The following is a 16,426-nucleotide window of genomic DNA, read 5'->3' as shown; positions in this document are numbered from 1 at the left end:
ATTATTTGTCCTTGTTGCACATTCAGATGCTGCCTGGGATCCAATGAGGAAGGGACAGAACTCTGCAGGAGAGGTTGAATGTGTGGAATTTCCACACAGGAATGTCTGGAAAGCCCAAGCAAACTCCTATCATTGTTGTGAGCCTTCCAGCTCAGAGTTTCAGGTCCTGCTGATTCAAATTTTCTTTAACTTCACCCATTGATCAACAGGCATCTTTGCATTGACTTCTCTCACAGTATTCTTGCCGCCAAGTTAAAGAAGTATGGGCTGGATGAATGGACTGTAAGGTGGATAGAAAACTGGCTAGATCGTCGGGCTCAATGGGTAGTGATCAATGGCTCCATGTCTAGTTGGCAGCTGGTTTCAAGCGGAGTGCCCCAAGGGTCGGTCCTGGGGCCGGTTTTGTTTAATATCTTTATTAATGATCTGGAGGATGGTGTGGACTGCACTCTCAGCAAGTTTGCAGATGACACTAAACTAGGAGGCATGGTAGATACACTAGAGGGTAGGGATCAGATACAGAGGGATCTAGACAAATTAGAGGATTGGGCCAAAAAAAACCTGATGAGGTTCAACAAGGATAAGTGCAGAGTCCTGCACTTAGGACGGAAGAATCCCATGCACTGCTACAGACTAGGGACCGAATGGCTAGGTAGCAGTTTTGCAGAAAAGGACCTAGGGGTCACAGTGGACGAGAAGCTGGATATGAGTCAACAGTGTGCTCTTGTTGCCAAGAAGGCTAACGGCATTTTGGGCTGTATAAGTAGGGGCATTGCCAGCAGATCGAGGAACGTGATCGTTCCCCTTTATTCGACATCAGTGAGGCCTCATCTGGAATACTGTGTCCAGTTTTGGGCCCCACACTACAAGAAGGATGTGGGAAAATTGGAAAGAGTCCAGCGGAGGGCAACAAAAATGATTAGGGGTCTGGAGCACATGACTTATGAGGAGCAGCTGAGGGAACTGGGATTGTTTAGTCTCCAGAAGAGAAGAGTGAGGGGGGGATTTGATAGCAGCCTTCAACTACCTGAAGGGGGGTTCCAAAGAGGATGGAGCTCGGCTGTTCTCAGTGGTGGCAGATGACAGAACAAGGAGCAATGGTCTCAAGTTGCAGTGGGGGAGGTCCAGGTTGGATATTAGGAAACACTATTTGACTAGGAGGGTGGTGAAGCACTGGAATGCATTACCTAGGGAGGTGGTGGAGTCTCCTTCCTTGGAGGTTTTTAAGGCCCGGCTTGACAAAGCCCTGGCTGGGATGATTTAGTTGGGAATTGGTCCTGCTTTGAGCAGGGGGTTGGACTAGATGACCTCTTGAGGTCCCTTCCAACCCTGATATTTTATGATTCTATGATTCTATGATTCAGAGGTTACTGAATCAAGACCCAGGCAAACATCAGAACCAGCTATAATTCTAAGAGGCAATGTTTAGTTGAACAAACAATGCAGTCACTTAATAGGGGAACAGGCAGTTTGAATAATTCAGACAAGATTTTCTGAAGTATGCAGGACAAGAGTGGGTGGAACTTTTTGGCCAAAAGCCCCCCCCCCCCTCCCCTTTTTTTTTCTTTTTGCTGAAAAACACAGATTTGGGTTGACTGAAACATTTCCCAAATTTGTGTTGAATTTGCCAAATTGTTTTGGTTGAAACCAAAACCAAAAAATTCAGCACAGTTTGTTTTGAAATTTCCCTTTAATATTATTTGTTTAAAAAACTAACCAGTTAAAAATGCTCAAACTAGAAATGAAACGTTTCATTTCACCCCAAATACATTTTTTCCTGACTTTTGGATGAGCTGAACATTTCAAAAATTTCATTTTTGGTTTGACCAAAACAACTGTGTGTGTATGTATAGTGATTTTTTTGTACATTTAATTATTTTGAGGAATTACCAGCAAACCAAAAAATCTCGAATTCACGCCAAGCTCTACTCAAGACCCATAATAGCAGCTGGACTTTCACAGCTCAACTCCTATTTAGGCTCTTCAATAAAGTGTGTGAATTTTCAAAAGTGTTTTTGAGAACGTAGGCGCTAATGGCTCCTGAGTGCTTTTGAAAATGCAGCAGCTTCATTCATTAGAAGTCTTGGGAAACTGAAACGGCAAATACATTCAAACTAGGCTCCTATTGTGTTTTGGATTCAAAAACTTACCAGTCCACCATTCTTTGTCTTCTATGCAGCTTTCCAGCCTCTTCTCTTCACTAGTTGACTTGCAGACAGGTAAGTGGTTCTGATTTCTTTCATAAAATGGTCTCCGTATATTATATTGTGATTGTGTACCTGATTCAGCAAGATACTTCACACATATCTGAATAAGGTCCTACTTCCCTACTTAGCTCCCCTACTTACCTACTTCAGTGGGACTACTCATGTGGGTCTGTATTATTTCAGCTGCACACAATGCAAGTGTGATTTCTGTTGCTAGAGTTCTCAGAACACAAATTTAATTGTCATTTTATGTGAGCATTTGAGGTTATAATTTGGCTTCTCTGAGCATTTGGCCATATAATTGCATAGGTCTCAGGGTCAAATCGTGCCCTGATTTACAGCCTGTACCACCCAATTCATTGGGATTGTATAAGGTGTAAAACAGATTGTAGCCTATATGATCAAACTGATATTATCCACCTCTAACTTCCATGAATCTATGGTTTATTCATGATAACAGGGTCCTGCCCTAAAAGGTTTGGTACAAGCTTAAAATTTTAATTTATAAAACAAAAAGTCACTCATCATAATGTTGTGGGTATACACCTGAAATCCCACAAATAATACCCATCCCTTTAGTTTAATGGCATTACTGCTTGAGAAAATCAGGATACACAGCCTGAGAGCTACTTATATGGCAATATTATATGGACTACCAAATAATTCAGTTGCATAGGGACTAGCAAAGTATTTAAAACTAATTGCAAAAAATGTAACGTGCTGAAGAATCAGTCTTAGGACCCATCTTATTCAATATTTCTGTCAATGACCTTGGCACAGAAAGAAGCTAATGAAATGTGCTGGTAATACCAAGTTAGGAGGCATGGTCAATACAGAGGAGGATTGGAATATTATACAGGGAGATCTGGATGAACTTGAAGCATGGAATGCTAGAAATGGGATGAAATTCAATAGTACAAATTTCAAAGTCATGCACTTAGGGTCTAATAATAAGAATTTCTGCTACAAGCTGGCGGCTCATCAGTTGGAAGCAGCAGAGGAGGAGAGAGACCTCGGTGTGTGGGTTGATCACAACGTGACTATGAGCCATCTGTGTGATGCAGCTGTGCAAAAACCAAATGTGATCCTTGAACGTGTTAGGCAAGGCATTTCCAGTAGAGAGAGAGAAGTATTAATGCCATTGTACAAGGCACTGGTAAGACCTCATCTGGAATACTGTGCACAGTTCTGGTCACCCATGTTCAAGAAACATACATGTAAACTGGAACAGGTACAGAGAAAAGCTACTATTTTAAGAGAGGAAACTGGAAGAACTTGGCTTGTTTAGTTTAGCAAAAAGAAGGCTGAAGAAGGCTTGCTCTTTATAAATATATCAGGGAGGTAAATATCAGGGAGGGTGAAGAGCTATTTAAGTTAATGGGCAGTGTTGGCACAAGAACAAATGGATATAAACTGGCCATGAACAAATTCAGGCTGGAAATTAGAAGAAGGTTTCTAACCATAAAGGGGTGAGGTTCTGGAACAGCCTCCCAATAGGAATTTTGGGGGCAAATAACTTAATTAGTTGTAAAAGAGAGCTGGACAAATTTATGAATGCGATTGTATGAGAGGGGTTGCATGTGATGGTAGGGGGCAGGGCTCACAGCTCTGGGGCTCACTTCCAGTTTAAGTCTTATGTTCCTACAGCTCATGCTCCAGGGTTTCAGCTGGCCACAAGCAGGGATCAGGAAGGGATTCCCCACACCCTCCACCATCACCATTGTATTCTGGGAGGAGTTTTTTTATGTCTTCCCTTTGAAGCATCAGCGATGGCCATGGTTGGAGATGGGACGCTAGGCAGGGTGGGCCAGATCTCTGAGGTGGCACGAGGCATGCTCTCTCTCAGGTGCTTGGCTGGCTGGTTCTTGCTCACATGCTCAGGGTCTAACTGATCGTCATATGTGGGGTCACGAAGGAGTTTTTCCATCAGGCAGATTGGCAGTGGCCTGGTGGGGTGGGGTTTTTCTTCTGCAGCATGTAGATTGGGATCACTTGCCAGGATTACCTGGGTATATCTCACTTAATTATTTCCCAAACACTGCAGGGGCCTCAGACACTGGTGTACCTCGGTCCCTCTTATGCATTCCCTGCAGCACATAATAGTCTAGTCCCCTGTGAGCTGTAATGCTTTGGTCTCATTTTGGTTGTTGGATTTAGAGTGGTGGGGCTGGGTGGTGTTGGTGGCCTGCAATATACAGGGGGTCAGACTAGTGGTTCCTTCTGGCTCAAAACTCTGTGACTCTAATATCATCCCAAAGCAGAAGTGGAAATTAGTGTTGATGGCCTGAGAAGAATAATGACATATAGTGATAGGACTTACACTGGGAGCTAACTAGATGGCGCTTTAGCCACTTCTGTCTTCCTGTACCAGTGCCTCTGTTTGGAGCATGATCTTTGTTGTTGGTTGGAAGTTGAAGGAATAACAAACCTATCTAGCTGTTGTGGTGCTAGGCAGAGCCTATGGGTCCAATCATGCATCCTAGACTGGGTGTAGGGCTTTCCACAGTGAAGCAACATTAGCTCCATGGGGCTATTCACTGAATTAAGCACTAGGCCCTGCCATAAGTGTTTTCAGGACTGGCCTCAAAAGCAGAACTTCCCCTCCCCCCCTCTCCCCCCCCTCCCCCCCAAGCTTCTATATTAAATTCACACCCAAATTCAAATTCAGACCCAACTGACACCATGGTGGAATTATTTAAAAGTGTGGTTAATTTTATTATTTTTATTTCTTTGGCCATTGTTTTTCAAGGTCGCAGCTACTTCCAGCCAGGATCAGAGGTGTAAGGGCCAAAATATCCTGGGTGAAGGCTGGGCTCCATTTGGAATTTTGCCATTGACTAAAATGGGGCCAGGGTTTCACCCCAGGAGAGTAGCTTTTTCCATGTTATTTTCAGAAGAACTGGAAACAGAAAGTGCCAGAAACCTTGCAAGAAAGCCCATCCCAGCTAGATCAATAGCTCAGTTAAGCAGTCCCAAGAGTTTCTGAGAACTTGAATAAAGCTTGGATAAGCATGTGGCTACCTTGGTTCTTATTTGCGATAAGTTTTAGCTTTGCACGGCACTCATCTGAATGCCTACATCCCAGCAAAGTTACCGTGCAATTCATTAGAGAGACAAGGTGGCTGAGGTAATATCTTTGACTGGACCTACTTCTGCTGGTGAGAGAGACAAGCTTTAGAGTTTTACACAGAGCTCTTCTTCAGGTCTGGGAAATGTACTCAGAGTGTCACAGCTAAATACAAGATTAAACAGATTGTTTAGCATAAGTAGTTAACACATGTTTCAAGGGACCATTCAATAAATAAATAAATTTAAATTAAATTAATGGAGATATCCCATCTCCTAGAACTGGAAGGGACCTTGAAAGGTCATCGAGTCCAGGCCCCTGCCTTCACTAGCAGGACCAAGTACTGATTTTTGCCCCAGATCCCTAAGTGGCCCCCTCAAGGATTGAACTCACAACCCTGGGTTTAGCAGGCCAATGCTCAAACCACTGAGCTATCCCTCCCCCCAAAAGGTCATGGAGTCCAGCCCCCTGCCTTCACTAGCAGGACCAAGTACTGATTTTGCCCCAAATCCCCAAGTGGCCCCCTCAAGGATTGAGCTTACAACCCTGGGTTTAACAGGCCAGTGCTCAAACCACTGAGCTATCCCTCCCCCCCTGAGATTAAGTAGCCCTGCTAACACCCCTCCAGTCAGAGGGAGGAAAGGAAGTGGAGGGGAAGGCAGCTGCGGGGGGGAGGAGGTGTTGTTAGTGGATAATGGATTGTTGTAATAATCCATAAATCCAGTGTCTCTATTCAGTCCATAATTTTTAATGTCTAGAAAAGTTATGAATTTAAGATGCCAGGCTTGTCTTTTGCAAGTGTTGAGCAGGTTTCCTTTGTGGATGAGGATTGATAGGTCAGATATAGTGTGATCGCTTTGTGAAAAGTGTTCACCCACAGGTGATGTGGTGTTTTTGTCTTCTATCATTTTCCTGTGTGAGTTCATTTGAGATGATAGTGATTGTCTGGTTTCACCCACGTATTTGCTATTGGGGCATTTAGTGAATTGGATGAGCTATACCACATGTTATGATAGGCATGTATAGGACCCATGGATCTTGAAAGATGTGTTGGGGGTGTGTGTAGATCATTGTAGCAGTGGAGACATGTCTGCAGTTTTTGCATCTTTTGTTCTGGCAGTGTCTGGTGCCACTTTGCGTTGGTGGGTCCTGGTCTGTGGGGAGCTTGCTTATGATGATGAGCTTGGCAAGGTTGGAGGGTTGTTTGAAGGCCAGAAGAGGGAGTTCAGGAAAGATTTCTTTCAGGATGGGGTCCCCATTGTGTAGGGGTTGTAGTTGTTTGATGACACCCCATATAGGTTCCAGTGTGGGGTGGTAGGAAACAACTAGGGGTGTTATTTCTGTATTGAAGCAGGTTCTCTTGGGGTATTTGGGTGGCCTGTTCCATGATGTGATCAAATTCTCTGTGGTGGAGTGTCCTTGTTTGGTAGAGGCAGTTTTGAGTGTGTTAAGTTGTATATTCTGGACTTTCTTCTCAGAGCCTGTTCTGTGGTATCTGATTGCCTGGCTGTAGGTAACAGATTTCTTGGTGCGTTTGGGGTGGTTACTGGATCCAGGAAGGTAGGTGTGGTGTTCTGTGGGTTTCCTGTCTATTGTTGTCAGTAGAGTTCCATTGCTGATGCTGACTTTGGAAGTTGATGCTGGTGAGGAAGTGTTCTAGAGAGAGTTTAATGGATGGGTGGTGGTTGTTGAAGCTGGGGTGGAAATCTATGAGGGAGTTTGTCGTCTGGAATCCATGTCACTCAAGTGACATGCCATTTCCACTTGGAACATTAGTCGCGGCTTGATCCACTGATCAAAACAGCATGACTGCCAGTGTTGGGACAGCTATTCTCTCAATAACAGAGCCCATTAAGCTAATGAATAAGAGGATATTGATCAGAAATCCACTAATTGATTGACTGGTCTCAGCAATGAAAAAACCTGGAGATGAAAGCTTGAGCAGTTTGAAAGATCATCCAAACCTCAAAGATGATTTGAAGCTTTACAAGTCAGTCTCTGCCTATCAGTTATGGTGGGGTGGGTGTGTTTGTACTACAGAGAGGAAAGTTATTCTTTGAAAATTTGCATGCAGGATGTCTAAATTAATTTCATGTAATCGTCACATTTCAGTGACAAATGTCAGATCACTGCTTTCTTAAGCGTGTTAAGGTTTCCCGGCACTTACAAAGAATGAGCCCTCTGATTCAATAATATGTTTAAATCAGCCAGTGTATCAGACTTTGTGCGTTAATTATGTGCTCAGATAAAAAAAACTGTTGCTTTTGCTTTACTAAACCTATGGCTTGTTATGAATAATTAAAAAAATGGAATGGGAACACTTCTTAAATAAGAGATGTGGAAGCCAAATAGTTATTTAATGCTGAGGCAATGATAAAGAGGAAAACAAGTCTTGGTTTGATGCAGGAATGTCACGTATCCGGGTGTGGGAGGAGAGGGGAGTTATTGTCATATGTAGCTGGCAGAGTGTTGGGTAAATGAGAGATGAGATGGACGCCCTAGGGAATCTGTAGTAGTTACTTCAATTTAATGAACTTGTAGTTAAGGCACTGGAGTGGGACCTGGGTGATCTGGGTTCTACTGCCAGTCTTCTTTGGCGATGTTGGGCAAGCTGTTTAGAGGCAGGTTTTCACAAGTGCACGGCCAGCTATTCCAAAGTGCTCTGCACCCATGGACGGGGTCAGATTTTCAAGAGTCCAGCGCCCAGCAGCTCCCATTGCTCTCAGCGTGGGGGGGATTCTTTGTTGTTCCCAATGGAGGCTGCTGCATCCAGAACACTTTTGAAAATCTGGACATAGATTATAGGGTGCTGAGCCTTTCTGAAAATTGAGGCCTTAATATCACAGCTCCTCGGGGGGAGGGATAGCTCAGTGGTTTGAGGATTGGCCTGCTAAACCCAGGGTTGTGAGTTCAATCCTTGAGAGGGGCCATTTAGGGAACTGGGGTAAAAATCTATCTGGGGATTGGTCCTGCTTTGAGCAGGAGGTTGGACTAGATAACCTCTGAGGTCCCTTCCAACCCTGATATCTATGATTTTATGTGTCAGATGGGAATGATACTGCTCTATCTCACAGGGGTGCCGGGAAGATTCCTTCTGTAATGTCTGGGAGGTGCCCAGAACCTGTCTACTGGCCAACACCAAAGGTCCCCTGTTAAACTCTCTGTCCCCTGGCATGGCTGAATATAGGGACCAAGCTTTATATTCAAGGCACATCTATAAATGGTTTATAACAGGTCAATACGTGATTAGCAAGTGGTTAGTCTGTTGTTAATGTATGGCCATAATGTTTATAAAGGGTTAAATAACGGAGGAGATAATATCAGAGGGGTAGCCGTGTTAGTCTGAATCTGTAAAAAGCAACAGAGGGTCCTGTGGCACCTTTGAGACTAACAGAAGTACTGGGAGCATAAGCTTTCGTGGGTCAGAACCTCACTTCTTCAGATGCAAGATCATTCCCATTTGACACATAAAATCATAGATATCAGGGTTGGAAGGGACCTCAGAGGAGATAATGATATTGCCACCTGTTAAGGTCCATTTAAAAAGCATAATAGATGACATTCCGCATTCAGGTTATTGATTTGTACTATGGAACAGGTCAATAGGTGCTTCTAACCCTCTCTATCACAATGTTATACATTATTATTATTATTATATTGTAATGTTGTTTGTATCGTGGTAGAGCCTAGGAGCCCTTGTCATGGACCAGGCCCTGTGACAGAATGTATCCCTGTGTCCACACCCTACACACTATTGTAATAATCGTTGTACAGAGTATGTTTTGTGAGATAGCATTTAAAAACTCACAATTTGGTGATCAATAATATCAGGGCAAAATGCAAGTAGCAGCATTATATGTGAAACTGTAGAATCATAGGGTTAGAAGGGACCACAAGGGTCATCTAGTCTAACCCCCTGCCAAGATGCAGGATTTGTTGTCTAAACCATCCAAGACAGAGGGCTATCCAGCCTCCTTTTGAAAATGTCCAGTGAAGGAGCTTCCACGACCTCCCTAGGTGTCTGTTCCATTGTCCTACTGTTCTTACAGCTAGGAAGCTTTTCCTGAGATTGAATCCAAATCTGCTATGCTGTAGTTTGAACCAGTTGCCGCTTGTCCTGCCTTCTGTGGCAAGAGACAACTTTTCTCCATCTTTTTGTGACAGCCTTTCAAGTATCTGAAGACCACTATCATATCCCCCCTTAATCTCTTCTTTTCCAAACTAAACATACCCAGTTCCTTCAGCCTTTGCTCGTATGGCTCGCATTCCATCCTTTTGATCACCTTTGTCGCTCGCCTGTCTATACATTGGTGTCCACGTCCTTTCTATACACTGGTGATCAAAATTGGAGACAGTGCTCCAGCTGAGGCCTAACCAGCGCCAAGTAGAACAGTACTATCACCTCTCATGACTCGCATGCTATGCCTGTGTTAATGCAACCTACCATTGCGTTTCTTTTTTTGCAACTGCATCACGTTGCTGACTCCTGTTGACGCTGTGATCCACCAAAACCCCCAGCTCCTTCTCAGCATGCTGCTGCCCAGCCAGTTATCCCCCAGTCTGTATTTGTGCATTTGATTTTTCTTCCCTAAGTGTAGCACCTTCCATTTGTCTTTGTAGTATTTTGTTGTCTATAGCCCAGTTCTCCGATTTCTCAAGAGCCCTCTGAATTTTAGCTCTAGCCTCCAAAGTGTTGGCAAACCCCCGCCCCCCAGCTTTGTGTCATCTGCAAATTTGATCAGTATGCTCTCTATTTCTACACCCGAGTGTTTTATAAAGATGTGAAACAACACTGGACCCAGAACAGACCCCTGTGGAACTCCACTTGAGTCCTCCCTCCAATCCCACATCATTCCATTCATAGTTACTCTTTGTTTGCAGTTGTTTAGCCACTTACGTATCCACCTAATGGTAGTTCCACCAAGCCCACATTTCTCTAGTTTACTTATCAGAATGTCAGGGGGGACTGTGTCAAAAGCCTTGCTGAAATCCAGGTATATTATGCCCACCACATTTCCCCTATCCACCAAACCAGTTACTCTGTCAAAGAAGGAAATTAAGCTGGCTTGGCATGATTTGCTCTTGGAAAATCCATGCTGGCTGCTAGTGATCACCCCTTCATCCGCCATGTATTCGCAAATTGAATGTTTTTATACATTGCTGTAATAGTTTCCCGGGTATTGAAGTCAGGCTGAGTGGTCTATAGTTCCCCGCCTCCTCCTTTTCTCCTTTTTTAAAAGATGGGCACTATGTTATCCCTTCTCCGGTCTTCTGGGACCTCTCCTGTCATCCAGGCGTTTGCAAATGTTACTTCCAGTGGCTCTGAGATTTCTTCAGCTAATTCCTCCAGTATCTTGGGTGAATAGCATCAGGCCCTGCTGATTTCAATTCATTCATTCAAACAACAGTTTTCAGTTAGCGGTCTGAAACCCCCTGGGGGGCAGTGAGGAGGTTTCAGGAAGTCCGCCAAGCAAGGCTGGTATTAGACTCACTGGGGGCCAGAGCAGAAAGTGAAAGCCCCACCACCCGGGACTGAAGCTGAAGCCTGAGTAATTTAGCTTTGTGGGTCTCCCTGTGGTGGGGGGCCCTGGGCAAGTGCCCTGCTTGTTATGTGCTAATGCCGACCCTGGCTTTTATATGCAGGAAAACTGATGTTGTGGCACAGGTGGGACGTGGAGTTTTGATAGCATGTTGGGAGGGCCTCAGAAAAACGAAAAGCTGAGAACCCCTGGGGCAGAAGATCTGACGTGTTTTTACTTATTCCGATCTGCATCCCTTCCCCTTTATTGTCTATGGTAAACATAAGCTGAGATCACGACTTAGAGTATGTTTTCCAGAGAAGTCTAGGAAGTCCAGATAAAGGGCAAGCTGACATCTCAGCCAGGTGTAAACACTCCTGACGGGCCATTACTTGCCAAATGACCATTCTTTGGCAGGAATGGGGGCAGGAGCAAAAAGAAATCATAGAATATCAGGGTTGGAAGGGACCTCAGAAGGTCAAAGCAGGACCAATCCCATACAGATTTTTTCTGCAGATCCCTAAATGGCCCCCTCAAGGATTGACCTCACAACCCTGGGTTTAGCAGGCCAATGCTCAAACCACTGAGCTATCCCTCCCCCCAGATCTTAGCAAAGAAATGGCATGGAGTTCCCTTCCACACTGAGTGCTTGTCACCTTGCTTCCCCATTGGAAATGCTTCTCAAAAGAAGGTACCCCTACGCCTCCCTCCCTTTCTGTCCACTGCATGAGAAGGAACAAAGGAAGCAGCCATTAATCAAAAGAAGGGGTCCTGACCTAAGAAATTTGGCCAGCAAGACTGTTGAAAGTATGTGGTGAGAAAAACTTTACTTTGAATTTAACATAGCTTGTTAAGTTAGGCACTAGTTGTGTTTTGTCTTTATTTTTCTTGTAACCATTTCTGACTTTTATGCCTCATTATGTGTATTCACTTAAAACCCATCTCTTTGAAGTTAATACATTACTTTTACTGTTTTGTCTAATCCAGTGTTTGAATTGAAGCATTTGGGAAACTCCGTTTGGGGTAACAAGATGCGTGTGCATGAATTCTATTAATAAAATGACGGATTTTATATACGTTTGTATTGTCCAGTAGAGGGCTAGGCAGTACAGGACATACGTTTCTGGGGGGAATATAGGACTGGGAGTGTGTTGGGGTCACCCTGCAATATAGCCAAGGCTGGTGAGAGCCAGACTATAACCCACGTGTGGCTGGCAGGCTACAGTTGCACGCAGGCACTCAGGCTGCGGCTTGCATGCTGGAAGGCTGCTTGTGAGCCGCCCTGGTGGGAACATCTTTTGCCAAGGCATTGTAAGGCGCGCAAGGTTGCAGGGCAGGGGTGACTCAGCTACTCATGAGTGTGGATTATACCCTGGGTATGTCACAGGCCTCCATTGTGCAAGGTGCTGTACAAACACAGAACAAAAAGATGGTCCCAGACCCAGTTTGTTGCAGTCCAAGATGTATAAGACAAGAGACGACAGAAGGATATTGCATCTATTACTCATTTATTAACCCTGCATAGACCCTTTAGACATTTATTTTATATAAAGTATGTGCTAGGATCTGGGTACTCAGACCTTCACAGCAGCTACTTAAAGATGCCTATTGAAACAAAGCCACCTTTCCCGGAAGATATTTAATAATTAAAGGGAGTCGGCGGTGGGGTGGGGGGGAGAAAGGAGGGCAGGGAAGAATCTAACTCCTGCAATATCTTCCCTCCCGCACAATGTCAGCTTGAAGGCTGAACTCTGGGCAGACGTTCTTTTTGTTTTCCTTTTTTAACTTCATCACTTTAAACTTTATTTGCTTGCTGAAGACAATGGCTTTATCTTCCTGCCAGATCCTTATGTTCCTCAACCAGGTGTGCTCTCCTGTAGCACTTTCATATCATGGAGACTCAGCTCCTGACAAATAATGAGCCAGGAAAAAGGAGTCTGGACTTGACATAATGATAAATGAGGTGAATCTTTTTTTTCCCCCCAAGAAACCAGGATTGGTGCATAGAAAAAAGAAGGGCGGAAAAAAGACGTTTCTATTTTAATATGAAATATAAAACATCCATTGTACAAAAGTACATTTTTTTCTGAAGCAAAGAAGGAGTAAAGATAAAGGCTACAAGCGAATGAATGAGGAGAGGAAACTAAGATAATGCAGTCGATAATCAGTTGAAGGTACAGCATTATTCGCAGGGCCATCGGTCCAGCCCTAGGGGAGAGCTTCTTTAAAGTTTCCCTATATGCATTTTGGTCTGCTCATTAGCATACCATGCCTTTGAAACTCATCAGAGTGGCTCTGACTGGCTGCAGTGACACCTGCTGGAGAGATGGGGAGGCTCAAGTTAATCGATTCTCCATCTGCAAAACATAAGCTGGAAGCGCTGCTGGTTCCGGCCGTGTTTGGGTGCACTCCAGGCTGCTACCTGCGTAATCTGGCTATTCACAACAGCACAATATTAACTTACATACCGTCATTTAAAATTAATGCTGGAAACTTACTGGCCCGTTCAAAGAGGCAGAGACTGTCTTTTTGCCCTGTGTTTGCATAGTGCCTAGCAAAACGGTGTCCTGGCCAATGGGTGGAGTCCTCAGCACTACAACAATGCAAATAATAAATATTAAAGCAAATGAGAATCTCTTAGTTGCGCCCTTTAGGAATCTGAACCTTCTTTCTTACTGCCCTCTAAGATTGGAACAATTATTATTTGTCTTCCAGTAGTGTTTAAAGGCCCTAATTGGGATCAGGGCCCTATTGTAATAGGTGCTTTGTCTACAAATAGTAAGAGACAGTCCCTGCTCTGAAAACTCGCAGCCATCTTATAACAACATGTAAATAATTGCATTTTTAATACAATGGGCCCCAACGATATTAAACTTAATTCTTGGTCCAGGATATTGTCATATGTCACAAGGGGGCGGGAGGGGGGGAGGCAAATAAATAACAGGACTTGAGATGCTGACTGTCTATAGGCACTGAGGGTGTGATTCACAAAGATATTTAGACATTTAAATCCATTGACTTCAGTGGGAGAGGGGCACCTAAGAATCCCACCCTGAGGGTACAAAATAGTGCAATGAAACGCGAAACAACCACAGAACCACAGTGGGATCATCCAAATTATACTGGGGCACTGGACATTTTCAATGCTGTGAATGGATGCATTCACAATATCCTGGACAAAGTCTTCTCAATGGCACCATGGCATGAAGTGGCTTCCAATTCTAGCAACTTAGGGATCTGTGAGACTGTTGGCTGATCCAGATTTCTGATTCGCTCCAGCCCTCTCAGGTGAAGCCATGAAGGAAAGGTAGCCAGAATGTTGTGAACAACATGTTCATCTGTGTGTGTGTGTGTGTGTGCGCGCGCACGCAGGAGTGCCACTTCCGTCTATTGGATAGCCTCAGACCAGCTCATGTGTTACAGGCCACAAGGCTAACAAAGAATACTTGTTTCAGAGTGGTAGACGTGTTACTCTGTATCACCAAAAAGAACGAGGAGTACTTGTAGCACCTTAGAGACTACCAAATGTATTTGGGCATAAGCTTTCGTGGGCTAAAACCCACTTCATCAGATGCATGCAGTGGAAAACACAGTAGGAAAATATATATATACAGAGAACATGAAAAAATGGGGGCTGCCATACTTGACTATTTGTACTTTTATAGGATCAGGAAGATCTATATGTGATGCCCACTGGTGTCATGACATCCCAAATGGCCCCGGTGTGCAGCAGAGTGCCAACCCTGGAGAACGGATATTTTACAATACTATCTTTCTTTTAATAATATTTTCTCCTCTTTCCTTCCATGCTCCTGTAGACAGGACAGATTACTATGAATACAGTGATGAGTATATCCCGCCAGAAGAGAACACCGCCGCCACAGACAGAGAATATCTCACATATCCCGACTGGTTCTATGAATACTTTGGCTACAACGGTATTAAAATAGGTGTTAGCAATGCAACATTTTTAAAGTATGTTGGGAGGTGTCAGGGGTAGAAAACCCCAACCCACCATTCCAGTTCTGAGTGTGGCAAATCTCATTGTCTCACTCCCCATCTTATCTTATCCGCCAGCATCCTCTCAACATGTCTGCATCAAAGGAATTAGTTAGGAAGGTTTGCCTGCAACGTTCTCCTTTGTATTCCTCTTGTAAGGAGCCCGTGTTTTATCTCTTGGTTTCGCAGAACGGATTCTGATCATGCAGAACGTTTCTGATTGCTACTACAAAAAGCCCCAGCTTATTTGTCTATAGACACTATGAGATGTAATTGCTGCTTTCATGGGATGTATGTTCTGTAACCAAATGTAGAGCAGATGTTTTTTTCTTAGTCACACGTTATTTTCTATTTTATCAAACTTCAGTATAGCGAGAAAGTGCCTTGAGCCAGCTGCTTGGCACCACTCCGGTAGCAGAAAGGGAACCGGAAGCTGGGTTAAAGATCCAGGTGGGAATTCTCCTTGCATAGGGGAAAGGTAGAGCTGGGTTTGCCAGATTTGAGCCATGAGCTGTAGGCTTCCCCTCCCACCACCTAGGATTGTGGCTTCAGCAAACTTCACTCTAGTGACCCTCTGCTGGTGGATAGCCCCTGGGGACCTCTAGCCAACCAGGTGTAGTTTAAAGCAGCACTGAGGCCTACACCAGAAACCTAAACAGCTCCCAGATATCTCCAGGGTCAGAGGCAGAAAGAGAGCAACCCTTCCTTCACCCGTCCTACCCCCAGATGCACTGCACAGAGGTCTGGCACTCCTTTATATCTAACCCTTTATTTTCTACAGTGCACAGTAATTTAGGTGAGAATAAGTTTTGTAGGGCCTAGCTCAATGGGGTCCCTCTGAGTAAATAGTAAATAATAATGATTAAGGCTACGTTTTAGTCACATGTATTTTTAGTAAAAGTCACGGACAGGTCACGGGCAGTAAACAAAAATTCACGGCCCGTGACTTGTCCATGACTTGTACTATATACCCCTAACTAAAACTTGGTGGTGGGGGCAGCTCAGGAGGGCAGCCCTGGGGGCGCCACAGGTGCTGGGGGTGTGTGGCCTGGGGGGTCGCCACGGGTGTTCGGGGAGGAAGTCGTGGCTGGGGGGGGCGAGGGTATTGGGGGGGTTGTGGCCCAGGGGGTTGCAGATGCTGGGGGAGGTGCTGCCTGGGGGGGCATCATAGTCGGGGGGGGGCGTCATGGGTGCTGGTGGGGCGGGGGGGCTGGGGCAGGCTCCTGGAAGCAGCGACCCCAGCTCCATACTCCACGTGCTACCTCCGCTTTGCCACAAGCCCCGGTTCTGCAACTTCAATTGGCTAGGAACTGCGGCCAATGGGAGCTGTGGGGGCAGTGCCTGCAGGCAGCGGCAGCATGTGGAGCTAGGAGCTGAGGGAGGAGAGTTCCTGTCATCCTTCTGGGAACCCCCACCCGAGGTAAGCACCGCCCCGCACCCCAATCCCCAGCCCTGAGTCCCCCCACACCCAAATTCCTGCTGCAGAAGTCATGGAGGTCACGGAAAGTCACAGAATCCGTGACCTCTGTGACAAACATGGAGCCTTAATAATGATATATGACATCTGCAGGCGGAATCTAACAACTACATTGCTCCTAGTGCCCAAACACTTCCACACTTTAGTGAAGTCCTTC

At 44.9% G+C, this 16,426-nt stretch overlaps 1 protein-coding gene and 1 long non-coding RNA gene across 7 annotated transcripts in view; both read left to right on the top strand.

Annotated features, from left to right (window-relative positions):
• Positions 1-16,426, top strand: part of HABP2 (hyaluronan binding protein 2) — a 54,582-nt gene that overhangs the window by 12,519 nt on the left and 25,637 nt on the right. For 5 of the 6 annotated variants that reach the window (XM_065552459.1, XM_065552455.1, XM_065552458.1 and 2 more), the window contains exons 2-3: positions 2,180-2,219; positions 14,612-14,731. In XM_065552459.1, coding sequence (XP_065408531.1) covers positions 2,180-2,219; positions 14,612-14,731 — 160 coding nt within the window. The remainder of the gene's footprint in view (positions 1-2,179; positions 2,220-14,611; positions 14,732-16,426) is intronic. The other variant, XM_042855272.2, reaches the window with a different exon arrangement.
• On the top strand, positions 5,476-5,850 carry LOC135972803 (uncharacterized). Its single transcript, XR_010589329.1, has 2 exons — positions 5,476-5,574; positions 5,725-5,850. It is a non-coding gene; the product is annotated as an uncharacterized LOC135972803 (long non-coding RNA).

This window comes from Chrysemys picta, chromosome 7 (assembly GCF_011386835.1).
Source record: "Chrysemys picta bellii isolate R12L10 chromosome 7, ASM1138683v2, whole genome shotgun sequence".
Classification (NCBI taxonomy): Eukaryota; Metazoa; Chordata; order Testudines; family Emydidae; genus Chrysemys; species Chrysemys picta.
The sequence above is the reverse complement of the archived record's forward strand: the minus strand, read 5'-3'. Positions and strand labels throughout refer to the sequence as shown.